Below are 17046 nucleotides of genomic sequence, written 5' to 3'. Positions count from 1 at the left end.
AATTTATAATTTTACGCGCTGCGGATTTCTAGACAGCATTCCCAGCATTGTTGCTGCGGCCGTCCATCATCATCAGCCGCCTCGCGATCTTTATTCGGTTTATACACTTGCAGGGTATACTTTAAGCATGTTTTGAACGCAATAAACAAGGAATTAGTGGCCATATAAAGTTTTTAAACCGTCTCTGTCTACTTAATACTGTTTGTTATGGCTTAAAACTTAAGAACACTGCTGCCTCAGTAATTTATATTAATCCTTTGTGTACTAAAACTGTCGTAAATGCTTAAAAATAGTTAGCCAGTCAGAAGGCTACTGTTATTATTGCTAATTTGCTAAACAGTGGAGAAATAACTTTGAAAGGGCATTTAAAAATGCAATTAAAGTGATTTATTATTTTCTGCACCTTACCAGCAGAACTCTTTTTAATTCCATTTCAATGTGATGGAACTGGTGCATTTGCCTCGTGTCACTTTTGGTTGCGCCTGCTGATTTTGCAATTCCATTTGTGCCCGCAAAACGGGTTGCGCCAAAGACTCGGCCAGCTCAGACAAGTTCTTGGCCCAGGCACTTGTTGCAGCTCTGTTATTTATATAATGCAGATTTTTAATTGCCTGTCGCATAAATTCCACAGACCTGCGGGCGTTGCAGAGCCGCAGGTAGTTTGACATTTCGATTGACCTTCAAAAAGCCATTGGAATAAGCGGCGCATCGCCCATAAAAAGTTAATAAAAAACGCAGAACCAGAACCGTTAGGCCTGCCAAAAAATGTCGGCTAAAAAGCTTTCAAGTGGCAAAATTAATCGTACCCAACGACAAATAAAAATGGCCAAGAGACATATGCTGATGATGTAATTAAGGCGTAGAAAGCGGAGAGATGAGATTGATGACCACCAAACCTGGCTGGGAATCCAAGGAAAAATGCAGCTCGGAGAAGAGCTATTTAAGAGAGGCGTCAAAAAGCAAGAGCAAAACGCTCTTGAAGAAACTCTTTGCGGCCAAGCTTTGCCAAGCTTCGGCCACGCTAAATGCTATTAAGCCAACTTAGCCATGAGGCGACAAGGTAAAAAACAGGTAAAAGAAATACCGAAGCAACGTAACCGAACTTACGGTACGAGAAGGTAAGGTAAGGCCGCCAGGTAAGCTCCGCTCCGCTCGACTCTGCCGCCACGAAAGCCCGGCTCTGCCTTCGATTCTTCAGTCGAGTCGCGAAAGTCGTCGAGTGCGTTTGGTTCGCTGGCTCGTCGGCAGTCCAGCTAAAGGAAAAAGAAAATCCAAGCCACTAAAAGATATTTAAGCAAAAAAGAAAACAGCAAAACAAACTGAGAAAGAGAAAGAAGCTGCTGAGAAAGGTGAACCAACAAGCGAAGATCATCACCATCGTCATCACGAAATTTTGTGCGCGCAGTCTCCGCCGTTATGCAATTGAAGTGCGTCCGCAAAATGCCGAGATAGCAACAATTTCGATTTAATTAATTTTTTGGGGAATTTAGAAATCTGTTCGCGCGAGTTTAAAAGACGCATAAATACCCGTGCCTTCGCCGCTCGATGTCCGAATTAAATGCCAAATTAAGTATTAAAATTGATGGCAAACTCGTTTACCCAGCCCCAGCCCCAGCCCCAGCCCAGCGCAACAAAAAGTGAAATTAATAAAGTGAAAAGCAAAACGGCAATTGTAGCAAAGGCAATTACAAAATCAATATAAATAATAATAGAAAATCATTGTTGCAGCATTTGAAGGAAAATACGTAAAGAAATAGCAACAGTTAGGGGCAAACACTTTTCCTCGTCGTCGCTCTGCGAATACGTAATCATTGGGAAAATATCAGCAATTTTGCAACAGTTTCGACACAACAACAACAACAGCGGCAACACCAGCGACTGCAGCAAAAAACAAAAAAAACAAAAGTAATTGAGCAGAAAGGTGAGTTCGGGGAGACCCAGAGACACGCATGCAAAGCAGGGAAGAAGCAAGAAAAAAGCACGGAAAAAGCAAGAGCGAAACCCTAGCCCTAGCACCTGTTGCCTTCCTGGAAAACGAAAAAGAGCCCAGCTTCCATTCATAATCGCACCCTCTTTTCGCCGAGTGTTTTTTCTTGGACTTCCTGCTTACGCGCTTTTTGTTTGTTGCCTGCCTGCTTTGCTACACTTCAGATTCAGTTTCATTTTCATTTAAATGCGAACTGAAATCACAGCTTTAACTACAAGCCGCTCTCAAGGTTGACAACATCTCTCTTTTCCGCTGGGCTTTTCGGTTTCTTTACCGGATTGCGTATATACATTTGAATATTATACAATTTTGGCCAGCTTCGGTTTCGTAAATAGTTCCTTTTTTGCCATCAATTCGAACGATTAGTGCTGAATTAGCAGCACAATGTCAAGTTAATTTGGGTTCAGCCACTCAGTCCTCATCTTTTGCAGCCTCTTTTTTCTCATATACGAGTACACTGTCAAAATATTCTGCATCTTTATTTAAGAACAACTAATGTTGGTAATTTCAGTGCAGAATCACTTTTGGTTCAAAGATACAAAGATACTTTTAAATAAACCAAAACAAGTCGAGTTAAAAAGACTTGTTTTGGTTTATTTAAAAGATTATTTTACTTAAAAATTATACACCCTTTTAAGTCTGATTGTTTCATTTAAATAAATATGTACCTTTATTTTAAAGCAATGTTCAAGCAATTTATGGCATGAACTGTGTGTGACCTTTAAAATATTCATTATAACAAGTTCAATTCTGTCTTGAAGCCAATAAATAAGAGCTCTCAGAATATATTGTTTTGCATTAATAAATATTTGCTTGGAAACATAGGGTAAATTAATTTTACGTTGGCAAAAGCCTGTAGTCTGAATGATTCTCAAAAAACTGTGACTTAGTTTTCGGCCAGCATTGTTTAAAAAACAATTTTTCTCAGTTCACATACGACCCTGAATGAGACAAATGGATGAGTTTCAGACAGCCAACACGCCTTCGGAAACAAATGCATTTAATAACGAATCTCGGCGGCCCGAAAAAGCTGAAATTAAAATGTGCAGTAGGTGTTGCCATTCCGATTCCGAATGCGATTGCGACAATACCTATAAAGTTGTATATACATCCGAAAGAAGAGCTTGGGAGGCAGAGGAAGGAAGTCGGTGTCGGCATGAGGTTGCAGTTCCATGGGGCCTCGGTTGCAGCCTCGTCTTTGCCAGCAACATCGAACTCAGCTTCTCTGCTTCTCAGCCCATCATCTCATCTCGGTGCTTTGTGGGAGTCAATTAGTGGGCAAAATTTAAATACATCTCCAGGGGGCAGGAGGAGGTGGGCTGCCATGGCACCCAATTATGCAGCCATAAATGTAAACAATCGCTGGCAAGACGACCCTGTAAAGTGCGGTTCTTCTGCTGAAGGCAGTGCCGAAATCCGTCTGGGCAAAAGTTCAGCAGAACCTGCAGACAATACGAGCCTAACGTGGTCGAAAGAGCTAATGGGAAATGTCAGTCAGTCGGCAGAAAAACGTTGACTTCATTTACATTTAGCCAAAACAACAAATGAGGCTGCACTAAGCCCGGACGAAAAAAGGTCGCGCAATATATATGCTCGTTTTGTAACTCAACCCCTTCTTAAGCCGAAAACTATTTTCGAGTTGGCCAAATTCCAGGTGAATTTGCATTTGACCGCCCAACCGTTCTTTCACTCTCTTTGTGCTTCTGGCCATTTCTTTTCACGCTGCGCGCATATTTCATGAGCTGTCGATGGGTTCGAGTCTATTTGGGTTTATTGAAAGCCATTCCCCCGCCGAATGGGCACCGTTCATTAGCGGAAAATGGGTTAATCTCATTCAGGGAACTCGCAAACAGTTGCGGTCAAGATAATGGCAGCGAGAACTAGATATATCTATTATTTTATTAGGTGCTTAGCTGGTTGTGTATTATTTAGCAAATGAGAAGTGGCCAAATATCACGCTACCTACATAATTAATTCGCTAAAAAAACAGATGATACCAAAATATTTTAATGTTATAGTAAAATTATTTCTTAGATCAAGCAGAAAGATATTTACTTCATTGTTAAGCTCCAATATCTATTTGATTCCTGTTTATTCACAAGATTGAACACCCTACCTAAAATATCCTTTCTTTAGGGCGTTTATCCAAAGTTTTTTCCTTAGCGTACATTTTAAGCTTTGGCGTCTTATTTATTTCAAAAAATCCAAACATCTAAGTTTGTTCTCTATAAAAAATCCGGATCTTTTAAGCACCCTACCAAAAATTCCTTTTTGGGTTAAAGTATTAGTCAAAGGACGAGCTATATTAGCAAAAAAGGGGCTAAAGCTTCAATATCTTTTTCTTTTCAAAAAACCAAACTTAAACGTCTAAGTTGAATCTCTAAAGATGGTCCACACCTTTGAACACCCTACCCAAAATTCCCTATGAGTGCGTGCATCCATAGATTTGGGGGCTAATTAAACCCTGATGTGGTGGCGCCATCAAAGTGTGAAAGAGACATTAAGCCTGATAGCGAGGCACGTGTTGTAGCTCGTCGACGATTAGCCAGATATTGAGATATAGCGGGTAGATAGATGCTGGGCTGATGGCCTTTAACGCCTCGCCGCCAGACAAAGGCATCTTTATTAAAACATTATTTCGCCTGCTATTGTTGGGTCGGCGTATAAATTGCATTTTAAATACAATTTTTCTGTTTATGCCGTGGGCAGCTACCAATCGCTGGCTGACTCAATCAGCCGAACAAAGCGCTTCCACACAAATATTATGATCTTTCTGATTGTTACACGCAAACTTCCGCTCGTCGGGTTCACGATCATCATCATTATCATTACGATCCGCAGCTAGGCGAGCTGAGAAAGTGAAAACTTGGACGATTTTTTGATTGCAGGCGTTTGATAAGCACTAAACGAGGGAAAGAGTGAGAGAAATTTTGTCATCTATTGGGCCAACTAATGATGATCAACGTAACAGAAGTGCACAGGAAAAAATGTCTATATAATTTGGATTTTTGAATAATTTTTAGTTAGCAAAAAATATTATTATATAAGTATATAAAATTAAATATAAGTCTATAAAATTAAATAAAAATATATTAAATTACCTTATTCTATGAAACTAACAAGGTAATGAATGAAAGCGTCTTTGCCACAGAGTGTCATAGAGTTGTACTTGAAGTTTGTTTGGTTTTTTACGGATTTCCGGTTTGAAATTGGAGGTTCCAAGTACTTTTTCTTGGCGTAAAGCTTCTCTGCCTCTCTCTGTGTATCCGTATATATGCGATATCTTTCTTTCACCGACTGCTGAAAGAAATCAGTTTCAGTTTCGTTTACAGTTTCGGTTTCGGTTTCAAACTCAGTCGCTTGTGGAAAATTTAGTGCAACGGGGCTGTCATAGCTTCGCTTCAAATTGCTTCGTTTACCCGGCTCCCCAGACTAGCGCCGTCTCTTTCGGCTGGACGCAGGCCCTCTCTTTCGCTCCTCCTGGGAGCGTTTTGGAGCAGCTGAAGCGTGCAGGCGAAAACGAAAGCAGAAGCAGCCGCCAGTTGCAGTCTTCAGAGTCTTTTCTCGTTTTTTCTTGCTTTTCATTTGCTGAAATTCGTGTTTTACTTTGTGTTTCTGCTTTTCACTCTAGTTGAAGTTGTAGCCTGTTTTTTCGCTCTTTTTGGCCCGCAAATTGTTGCACGGACCTCGCTTTTGGTCAGGGCAACTTGGAACGTAACGCAGAAATGCGGAAAAAATTCACTTCAATTTAATGAAAGTGTCAACTCGTTTTTCATGGGGCTTTTCGTTAATCAAAGGCAAAACAAATTCGCGAGATTGGAAATGAGTTTGTTGCAAAAACAGCGGAAAATACAGCTTTTTTACCCGGTTAATATTAAGTGTTTTCCATTTTAGTGACTCTTTTATAGTTATGGTATTTGGAATTATTTATGGAGTTATAAATTAAGCAAACAAATTTGTTATGCTGAAATGCAAACAACAGGAAAAACTTGTTTCGGATTGATTTTTGGGTTTTTCTTTCCAAGATGCATAACAATATATGAGGTTATTAGCTAAATAAAAGGTTGGTATTACTAATACTCTTCTCGTATTTTTTAAAATATAAATTGGTTAAAGGCCAGGAATTTCCTTTTTTAGAGTCTATTTATGACAATTCGGTCTGTTTATGGAGTTTATTATTGGTCATTGTTTTACCTCATACTGATATTTTATTACCCTTTTGAGTACCCCATTGCTCAGTTGTTTTCTCAACTATGCTTTTCCTTGCTAACTCGAATCGTTTGATTTAATGCCCCAAGAGCTTTTCAAAAGGTGTCAAGCCATTTGTAAATTTACATTTTGAAAGTGCTGCAGCGGCGCTGGCTGCATTAGCAACGAAAATCAATCAAAAAAAAAAAACCAGCTAAGACATTCGAATATCTTCAAAAATTGAAATGTTAATTTCTGGGGCTTTTCGTCTGCCATTCCAACCATCCATCTATCCGCTAGTTCGTCGGTTTGTCTCAGGGGATTGCGCAAAGCGCTGACAGTTACATGACTTTGAAAAGTATCTTATGCGAGTCTCGTGGCTGGGCAAACAGATATTCATTTATACAGATATGATTTAACATATTTTGGGGCTTAATAATTGCTGGAATGGGGAGCTGAGCGCCAGATGTGCGTGATGGGAAATACGAGTGTTATTTTGCGAAATCGAAATGCACAACCTGTCGGTGGTATCGCTTGGGTTTTTTCTTATATATTTATTTGTATATTTTTTACCCGTTGCTCCTCTGGCTGTTACTGTTACTGTTACCGCTGATGGGGCCGTGATGCGCCGCTGATGCGCTCAGGTGTTAAATGCCCGGCAGCCAGTTCCGCAATACGATTCGATGTTAAATGCTTCGGATTTCGCATTATTAGCTTCCCGATGTGAGCAATTTTGCATAATTTGCACCGCGCACTGCCGCGCATAATGAAAACCTTAACCCCAAACGAGGAACTGAACCATGGCGACTGCGAATGGGATTTGGACGCCGACTACTACTGAACAACGACTACACGCCACTTTCACGCTATGCAAATTGAAGCATTTGCAGACAATGCAGACAGCAGACAAGTGTTAAGAAAATATGATCCACTCAGCCGCACTAATTTCATTATTCCATTTCAAGGGTTCAAGATTTAGTGGGTGGCGGAGGGAAAGTCACAGGAACTGGGAATAATGAGGGGAAGTTACATATTATCTGAAATTATAATGCTGTTCATAGGGAGAAAAACAACAGCTTACTATATTTAAGTTATCATTAAAAAATCATATCTGGTGTTATCTTTTAAAACTAGAATTTCTTATCCAAGCCTCAAAATACATTGTATCTTCTGTTTTAAAACCTGCATATTTACCCTTCATCATTATCTAACATCTACAAAATACCTTCAGCCCTATCCATCCCCTTTACTACCTCAACATTCACACCTTTCAATTAGACCCCCACTAAAATCTTAAGTGTTACCCCATAAAGCGGCAGATACGTTCCAGCAAATCAATAATTTGTCTATCGACCTGCAGACACTACGAATACAGAATTAAACGGATTACCAGAGTGTGTTGAGACCTTCTCAGCACGCCCATTATTTCGGCAACACCACTATCTCTCTTTCCCTCCTTTCCACAAGTCAATGACTGCTTAATTTAATTTGGCCTCAAATCAATGGCCACATGTATCTCTTTTTTCCCTGCCTATTTGGTTTGTTTCGGGAACTTTTCGCTTGACCCCTGTGTGAAAGCAATTTCGTTGTGGGCTATTCTGAGGCATCGACCAATCAATCATGTGGCTCCCCAGCATTCTTGGCCGGCATATCTTCTTCGCGGCTGCTGCGAAAGTATCGAATGTTTCTCCCGCCATCCCATTTTTCAACGCTTCATTAGATGCCGAGGAACTTTCTTGGGGTCTCCGGTTACATAATGAATCCATTAGGCGTGCCAGAAATACTTTCTAGCAAAAAACGAGGGAAATGAGGCAAACAAAGCTGAGGCTCTGACCTTAACATTTTGCTGGCCAGCCGAGTTCGCCAGATGAATTTGCAGAAATGATGCCTGCAAATAAGTAGCTGGATCCGCTGGATACCCGGCTGCTTTTCAGCTAAGTAGACACGTCTGATCTTTGCCATCTCGTGACGCACTCGAACAATGCAATCATCTCGGCGGCGGGTAAATGAACTGCCAGCTATTTGCACTGCGGAGACGTCTCGTTTACAGTGAAGCACGGCTGCTAACGACCTCTTGACTAGGCACAGCGATAGCCCCCTCCACGACCAGGTGCAATTGCATTAGAATCATTTACATTCACCCATTCAATTAGTATGCATCTGGTGTTGTCAGCGCGACTGTCATCATCAAAATTCTTTATTGATTGCCTAGAGTCGTGTCGCGTCGCTCTTTCCACTACAATAAAACTACAATAATTCATGACGTTGACTTTCATTCATAAAGTGCGCTATCGTCGGCGGCTATGTCTAGTGTTTGAATATGCAGCGAATGTTGTCATTAAAATATGCATAGCTTCGGAGGAACCCCGGGCGGTGGAAAGTTCTGTAGAAAGTTGGCGGAGGAACGAGTTTTCCGCCTGTCAATCATAAACTTTGAGGCTCGTCGGTAGTGCTTGGTATGTTGGGAAGAAAATATATTTTTATATTAATCAGCACATCTGTTAATATTTCTTTAGCAAAACCATAGGCTCTCATAATAAATCAAGGTATAACTTCATAAAATATAAAGATAAACTAAGAAACTGTGTAGTCAAATATTATCTTTCAAATATTATTTTTTTGTGCCCTACCCCCAAAACATTCTTATCAATTAGAGATATGCCTATTTTTAACCCACATGAGAAATACAAAATATCTGTAGGTATATGCCACCATCTATGAGAAACAACGACCTAAGTCATGGCGTCATCTTTTAGAATAATCCCGTGTGGGCAGCGTCAATGTCAGCTGTTGAAGAACTCGAAAAAGAAGCCACCTTTGTTGTGGGAATTTAAAACACTAATAGAGCCGAGAAGTGACAGCAGCATAATGAGCAAGAGGTTTAATAAGTAAACAAACCTATTTTTAATTTTCAACACATTTTCCCAAATCAATATTTGCGCCAAAATTATTGTGTGTTTTCCTTTCCATTTCGGTTCGCCGGGCAGAGTTATTGAACCCATAACCCATCGGAAATGTGCGGAAAATGCCTGCTCATAATTCAATATCATTTCGTTGGACAATTGTGAAAGTTCAACGAATTTGAAATTTAAATCCGAGTTCGATTGCTGCGGCTTGAACTTGGCTGATGATGATACGGCAGATTGCAGTAAATTGAGAAATAATCGTCAATTGGCATTATTTAAATGATTTCGAATAGCTGTTTTTTTGTTAGCCTTACCGAGTGCTTATGCTTTTTGCTTGTGAAAGTTGCTGCACATTTTTGCGTGTGCGAAGGAAAAATGTATTATTTTCGAGCGAAAAGTGAATGCTGATGGCTGAGAAATTGCCAGCCAAATGGACGCACACATTTTCCCAATTCCTGAGCTTCGAGATGGCTAACTGTAAAAGATCAGGGAAATTATCATGCAGCCAAATCAGCAAAGTCAACACGCACACCGAACATATACCCCTGAAAAAAAAAAATGAAAAGAAAAATCCAAGGCTCTGATGACTTTATTTTACGGCATCAAGTGGCATCCACAGTTGTTCTGTTTACAAAAGTCCAGTAACGAAAACAGGCTATCCGCTGGATGGCTGTGAGTGTGCAGGATACTCGAGCACCACTTGGCCACCACTCCACTCCACTTGACTCCACTTCGCCAGCTGCAGCCTGTGGGCCGTTAATTGTCCGTCATATCGCGTAAGAAAAGAAACTTTCTGGATATGTCAGCGTTATTTGGCCAGAATTGTTCCGAGAACACAGCCAGATGCCGTTTAAGTGTTTTAATTTGACGTGGCCCATAAAGAATGCGGTGAAGTTAAAGGCGCTTTTGCCGGTTTCGTTTGGGATAATTGGATAAAAGCATATTTGTGTAATGATGAAGGTTTTCGCATACAAACAAAAATTCAATGTGCTTATTAAAAATGAAAACATAATTTACTTTCACAATAAAATAAGACACAATATTGAACTGAAATTGTCTTGCATATATAAATATATAGATATTATGGAGGAAAAAAAGATCGTAAATTAGCCAACATTTGGTACACCTCAAAATTGATGTTCTTATCATTTAGTTTGATTTTAAAATTCCTTTTATTTTGATTTAACATTTCTTAGATACTTTTCTTCAGATACTTTTTCACCTATGACTTTTTTTTATTTTTACCATGACCATTCTTACCCATCCTCCGCCCTGCCCCCAATAAGTGACACCAAAACCGATTCGTAGACAAGCACATCCGTGAGGATCATCCAGTAAATCTCCCGCCCATAAGCGACACTCAGAATGCAATTCACGTAATTACCCGAGTCGAGAGCCAAACTAGAACACGTCTGTTCGGTACGTGCTGGGCCTGAGGAACTTTTGTCCCACCCGACTATATGGTACATATGTTCTATATGCTCGTACAGCGATTTCTGATTTCTGGGCTCGTTTTTGTGTCGCAGACAGAGGCCCTTTGTGGGCCATAAATAACAATGCCTGTGTGTGCACAAAGGAAAATGCAACTCAATAAAGCGGCAACAAATGGCACTGAGACACCGAGACTTGTACAATTTAACGGCTTTTGTTGCATAAATCGGGCTGCAACGGCGGCAGCAACATTCGTTGTGCGATTGCGATCTATGGCCGGCAAGAGCCAGAAATGGCGTCGATCGTTGACAATGTGTTCGGGGCAGCAGAGATTGTGCAAAGGCGATGAATATTTATGGCCGGCCCTTGCAGCATCCAAAATGTCGGATCGGCCAAAGCCGTCGATCACTCAATCGCACAGTCTCCGCAAAAAGAAAGCCAGCCAAAACACATCACAATTATAGACACTAATAACAAAAGACGGCTAAATGTATGACAACAGGTTAGCGAACCTCGCACATTTGCATGGCTCCCGGGGAAGCGAAAGAGAGGGGTGGTGCCCTGAAGAAAGGGACGGCAGAGTGCGAGGGAGAGCGCACTTTCTTGCCGCTACACGCTTCGAGACCCCGAAGCCCCAAGACCCCATAGATGTTTATTATGCAATGAACGTTTTTTCATCAACTTGACAAACTGAGCAGTAAAAAACAAAAGACTTCAATCGAAATACTCTGACAGCAGGGGCTAAGGTCTGCGAAACATCTAGAAAATATTTAGGAGCTTTCAAATTAGTGATTTCTTTAAATTATTCTTATCTATACGGTTAATATCTAATCCGTTTTTTAGATTTTATAAAGACTTGTTATAGATTAATATTAGAATTAAAAGCTTACAATGTTGCACTTTCTTTTAATTAATACTCCTAAGAATCCTTAATATAATTTAAATAATATTTTTTTTAAGAGCTTAAGAAGTCTTGGTATAGGTGGGAATTTAGAATTTTTAAAGTCTGAGAAAATCAAAACAATGATATCTATTTTTTGAAGGGTATCCCCTATATCACCATTCACTGGCTCTTTTCCTTTTCAGCTCACAGGTGATTTCTTCTTTATTTACTTTTATTGTGGCTGTTGTCAACGTGCCTGGGATGGTATCTCACCCGCTCTGTCTGATTCACAGGCCGAATCGCGGTTGGGATCTCAATTCCGAATCTGCGATGCGTAGCTCGCACAACATGATCGTCATAACAAGCTATTCCAATAAAAATTGCATGTTTTACACATAAATTCTTGCTCCTGAAAGAATCATCAGCTTGGGCACATAGAAACCAAAAACAGCAACGAAAAGACACAGGAAGGCAAATTGCATTGGTCTTACGGGTATTTTTGGGGCCACTCTGCATGCGGGATGACTTGTAAAAAGGGAGTCCAGGTCATAAACAATAAGTATACCCCAGTCCCAGGTGCGTTGAACTCGACCAGGGGGATGCCTTGATTCTGTTTGCTTAGCGGTTCGAAGAGAGTCAAACATTTTTTTATTTTCTTTGTGGGGCCTGTCAGCGCAAAATGTGGAAATGTGATGTGTTTGCTGTTTTTCTGTACCGTTATGCGGCGGCCTTCCTTAAGATCTCCCTGCCCATATTATGTATTTGGTTTATAGCTCGCATATTCACACAACCCTTTACGACCCAATCTGACTCTTTGCAGAGGACAGAGACCCCAGAGATCCGACAAGATGGTGTCGCGTCGAAAAATTCTATCACGTTCACGCGACGATCTTAATCTTGACCAGACGTTTACCCAGCAGGAGGAGGAGGAGGATATCTGGTACCAGAAGGATAAGCTATACAAGGTAAGTCATCGTTGCAATTGAAATATTTCGGTTGAGGTGTCCCCTATATATTTTAAGTTTGGTGACGTATAACATACAAATAAAATAAGTTTGAAAATTAAATTGTGCCATTCATAAATATAATTTTATCTGAGTTAAACAAAGCGTGTAACTACTCTTTTGCTATTATAACAGAACATAAGTTTAATAGATTACAGTAGTTAAAAGCTTAAAATTATTATAATAAAAGTTAAACTTGTAGAAGGGTTTCTTATAAATAATATTAGGTAGATTGTTATATTATTTAAAAATATCTTGGAAATAACATTTGTTATACGGCTTAAGCCCTTTCAAAATATAAATTCCAATATTGGTAAGGCACATTTAATCACTTAGGCTTAGGAACCAGAACTGTGTTTTTCCTCTCAGATTAGATAACTTATAATTTGGCAAATTGCCTTAGAGGGATTTCCGCGACACCTCCGAAATAGCTCCGCCAAAATTGCGGAGAACCGTGGAGAACTGGCCCTGGCCCATCGACCATCGCCGGGCGACTTCCGCTTGAGCTGGGCGGTCGGCTTCTATGATTTGTGGCTATTTTCCTGTCGCTCATTCTCAACACGTGCGCCAAGCGCGGAGTCGGGTCCACCGCATTGGGGTCACCATGAGACGCACTAACGCCGAGCCTTTCGGTTACTGCTTTTTCTGTTTTTCCGTTTTATTTCATTGTTTTTGGCATAGGTTTCTGGTGTTTGTTGTATTGACCAATTGCATTAATTACCGTTAGGCCATCGCATTGCGTTGTGCATTTTTAATTTGCCTACGGGCCAAGGCAGTAAGGCAGTAAAGCTGCAAAGCGGGGCTGGCCAAAAGCGTACGGCGAATGGCCAGCAGCAGCAACTAAGGCCATAAAAACGCCGTAGGCAACCCTAATGTTTGGACAAGCCCAGCACGAGCTCAACGATCGGTTTTCATTCGCCCATCTTCGATTACGATATTATTTTTTGGGGCCGTTTCTCTTTGTACTGCATACTGACACTATATACCTGCCTGTTGCCTATGTGTGGGAATTCCATTGACGAAGCTGCTGACTGCTAACCCTATTGGCTTTTTGTCAAGGAGTGTTCACTGTACGCGATAGGTGTGTGGGGCTTTTATGGCTGTTCGGACGTATATAATGCAAGTCAGCTGCGTTCGAGCTCCATAAACTGTGGTTTTAGCGTAACCTTTGAACTCTTTGAAGCGTTTAGGGTTTTGGGGTAAGGTTGGGCAATAGCTTTTCAAGCCAGAAGAAGTCAAAGTTAACAGAAAAGTCCAGAAAAAAACTGTTAGAAATAAGTGTTACTTATTAGTAGGTTAGCATTGATAAATAATATATATTCAATTTTATAATTTAGTCTTAGCTCATACAACCAAATATTACCATAAGTTCGTACCTTATAAAAGCGAATTTTATTTTATACTTTCAAATTCTGATAAAGTAGATTGCCATACAGTTTTCTTACAACTTATAAATTAATTTTTTTTTAAATGTAAAATATCTTACATTTTTTATAGGTACCTTATGACTATTTATAGCTTAATTTTTGGCTGCTATCTCGCCAGAGGCGTACCTCTGCTGACTTTTTCAGCTCACTTTTGGCAGGCGGTGCTGCCCACACACACAACTGGGTTAACTGCAATTCATTCAGCAGCAACGCGCGGCAGCAACACGCAAAAGAAAAAGCCATCACAAACGCTGGCCGTTAAATTGATGTTTTATTTCTAGTGGAGATTTGCATAAATTGCGTTTACATCAGCGACTCAGCGATTCAAAGATTCGGGGAGGCAAAGGCCTCACCCAAAGTGAAAAGCGTGCAGCAGTCGCCGGATTTGAGTGTCTGTGTATTTCTGTATTTGTCTTTTGCCGTCCATGGGTATGTTGCAATTAGCGTGAGCGTGGCATCTATATAATTCCGTTTAGTCTGGCCCCGCACAAAGGCGTCCACAAAAACCGTATTTCCCATGATGGAAACGGCCGCAAATGATGTCTGAATTTTCCTTTTGTCGTCGAGGGTTGTTAGTTTGTGAGCCCTTTTTGATTTCGACTTGTCTGGCTGGCTGCTCGGGGCGCTTATTGGGCAATTTCGGTTGCTCTGGCTGCCGTTGTGCTATTTTCAATATTGTTTACAAATTTATTATCTGGGAACGGAGCGGCAGAAATCGACTTGCAAACAAAAGACTTAGGCAACGAACTTGCATGCATATCGAACCAGAATTCTAGCGTAAGAAAGGGAAAAAGAAAAAAAACTGGCATAGACATCAACGGCGACGACAACGACTTTTCGCAGTCGTTTTTCGTGAAAATGAAAGTTTTTCTCGCTGCTCTGCAAGAGTTTTCGCTTTTTTCCACTTCTATGCGCAGGCTTTTCAATGCATTTCTTGTTGTGTTTTCCTTTGTTTTCCTTCTCCTCGGGATTTGTTGTCTTGCGGCGGCTGTTTTGGCACCCGTTCACCTGGTTTCGGCCTCGCTTTTGGCCTGGCCCAAGCAACAGGATTTGGCGTTGGCGCAAAATAAGCTAAAAAAGCAGGAAAAACCACTAAAACGAGACAGACACAGGCACTCACACATCATGTGGGCTGGCTTTTAGGCCCAAAAATTATACGACAAATTCAATGGAAACTTTTGCGGCTGCCACTTCATCAACGTCCCAGGATCAATTGAATTTCCTGCTCATGGCTTGATTGATTTACCCGAAGGCGGAAGAGCTTCGCTACGGGCTATTATTACCATATGTCAGCCTTAAATTTGCATATATTACACATGCTCAGCTATCTAAAAATCGAATTTTTCGGCTGGGCCCATTTGGCATTAGGGAAACAAATTGAAAATGAACATATCATTGAACTTTGGACACTGGAGCGGCTGCGGCTGCTGCTGCAACCTGTCACAAGATGAATTTATCAAGACCGTAATAATTTGAGGTGATTGTATCTATTGACCCGGTAGACACAAAGAGATTCGCCGCCGACGACGCCACCGCCGCCGGATCCAAAATAAAAATCATTTTATTAAATGTCAACTCTGAGCGTTGCGAGCATCTGTTGCTCGGTTTCCTTTTGAAAGTCGTGACTGCAAAAGTTCAACAGCATTTAACACGAAAAAGTGCAGCCCGGCACCGGGGATTCTCCGACGTCTCATCTTCAGTGCGCTGCACGTGTTGCAAGCCAAGCTTAACTAACCCATTGGGGGCTCCATTACGGATCTTGCAACAGAATAATGGACTTTAATTGCGCCCACAAAAATGTGGTTTTTCTGTCGCCCGACTGACGTCACTCGCGCAGTCTGGCCAAAATTTGTATACTTCATATTTCTGATTTAATGTTGTTCGTATGCTAATCGAAACCCGTTCCAAATGAAAACTCGTTCGCACTAATTTCGGGCACAAATCAGATTACGTATGCGCCGTGGAGAACACGCGCTTGCGGTGTGGCACTTTGGCTGCAGGCAGCTTCTGTTGCAAGCTGCAACTGAGGGGACTAATTAAAAGTCAGCCGGGCAAACAGTAAAACAACAAGCAACTCGATGAACTTCGGCATTTTGAGGTCGTCTCTCTGCACGGCCTAGAAATATGAGTGAGAAACAACTACAGGTTGTGGTAGCTAGTAACCAGTTTGTCGACACCCGAGCCTACAAGATTCTTCTGCTGATGCTCGAAAAAACCTGAAGTGAATCTGCCCAAAGAATCCGTATCCAACGGAATGAAATCAAAAGTGCTTCCAACTCCCAGACTCTCGATCTCGCGGGCCGAGTGCGCATGCGCAAACGCAAACGCAAAGCATCCGAAAAGGTTAACAAGTTTTACTACATGATTTATTTGCATTTTTAATGTGTGTGCCCGGGCTGAATGAGCTGAGTGAGCTTGCCTAGACGAGTTTTGGCCAAAATGATCTTCCGTCCGCCCGTCTGTAGAATTGTGGTTGAGCAGCCAAAGAGCCAGCATTTGATGTTGGCTGCTCGCTCATATTTTCATATTTCACTTTTATTTTTATTGTAGCCCAAAAAAGTGGCTCAAATTGTGGGCATGTTGGTTACTGGGCTAATGGCTTTGTTTATGACGTTCTTTGTTCGGGTTAATTGAGTAAGCCAGGTACGGAGGGAAAACAGACCAGCTGCTGAGTTTTTTGGCTTTTCCATGATGGTGCATACAAATGAAAACGAAATGGGCTAGGGTAATAAATAGAAACCATGGCAAGAATACCACAGCTGGAGTTTTAAGGCTCATAGACTTTTTGTTAGGAGTATTAAACAGCAGTATCACATTTTTGTGGGTAATAATAACAACTTATTTGCTAAAAACACACTCACTTTATATGCAATTAAAGCGTTATATATTTTTAAGTTGTTGATCCGCATTTTCAGCACTCACAGCTACCTGTAGACAACTATTGCTTGAAACGCTGATCCACTAATCGATTAATAGCCCTGGAATTCAGCCTCAGCCATCGTATGTGCTTTGTACTAGTCCACTTTATGTGCAGGCCGGTTTACATAAGGCAGAAATGTAAAATATTTTCAGAGTGCACTTAGGCATGACGCAAGCCGAGAGCAGAGCAGTGCAAACCTCGCAGACAAAGCTGCAATCAAAAGCCTTGCAGCACTTCAAATATCTGTGCATATAAGTATATTGTTGGATATAAAAAAGACTTCAAGCAGAGCAACACAAA

General features: G+C 41.0%; 1 protein-coding gene across 2 annotated transcripts in view; it reads left to right on the top strand.

Moving 5' to 3' along the window:
- The first annotated feature begins 1210 nt into the window (after positions 1 to 1210).
- Positions 1211 to 17046, top strand: part of LOC108030190 (lateral signaling target protein 2 homolog) — a 29575-nt gene continuing 13739 nt past the window's right edge. Inside the window, exons 1-3 of one of the 2 annotated variants that reach the window (XM_050887879.1) lie at positions 1211 to 1349; positions 1729 to 1921; positions 12216 to 12360. In XM_050887879.1, the coding sequence (XP_050743836.1) occupies positions 12244 to 12360 (117 nt within the window). In that variant the 5' untranslated portion in view covers positions 1211 to 1349; positions 1729 to 1921; positions 12216 to 12243. Of the gene's footprint in view, positions 1922 to 12215; positions 12361 to 17046 lie in introns of both variants that reach the window. The other variant, XM_017102941.3, reaches the window with a different exon arrangement.

This window comes from Drosophila biarmipes, chromosome 2R, assembly GCF_025231255.1.
Source record: "Drosophila biarmipes strain raj3 chromosome 2R, RU_DBia_V1.1, whole genome shotgun sequence".
Lineage (NCBI taxonomy): Eukaryota > Metazoa > Arthropoda > Insecta > Diptera > Drosophilidae > Drosophila > Drosophila biarmipes.
This window is presented reverse-complemented; position numbering and strand designations above follow the sequence as displayed.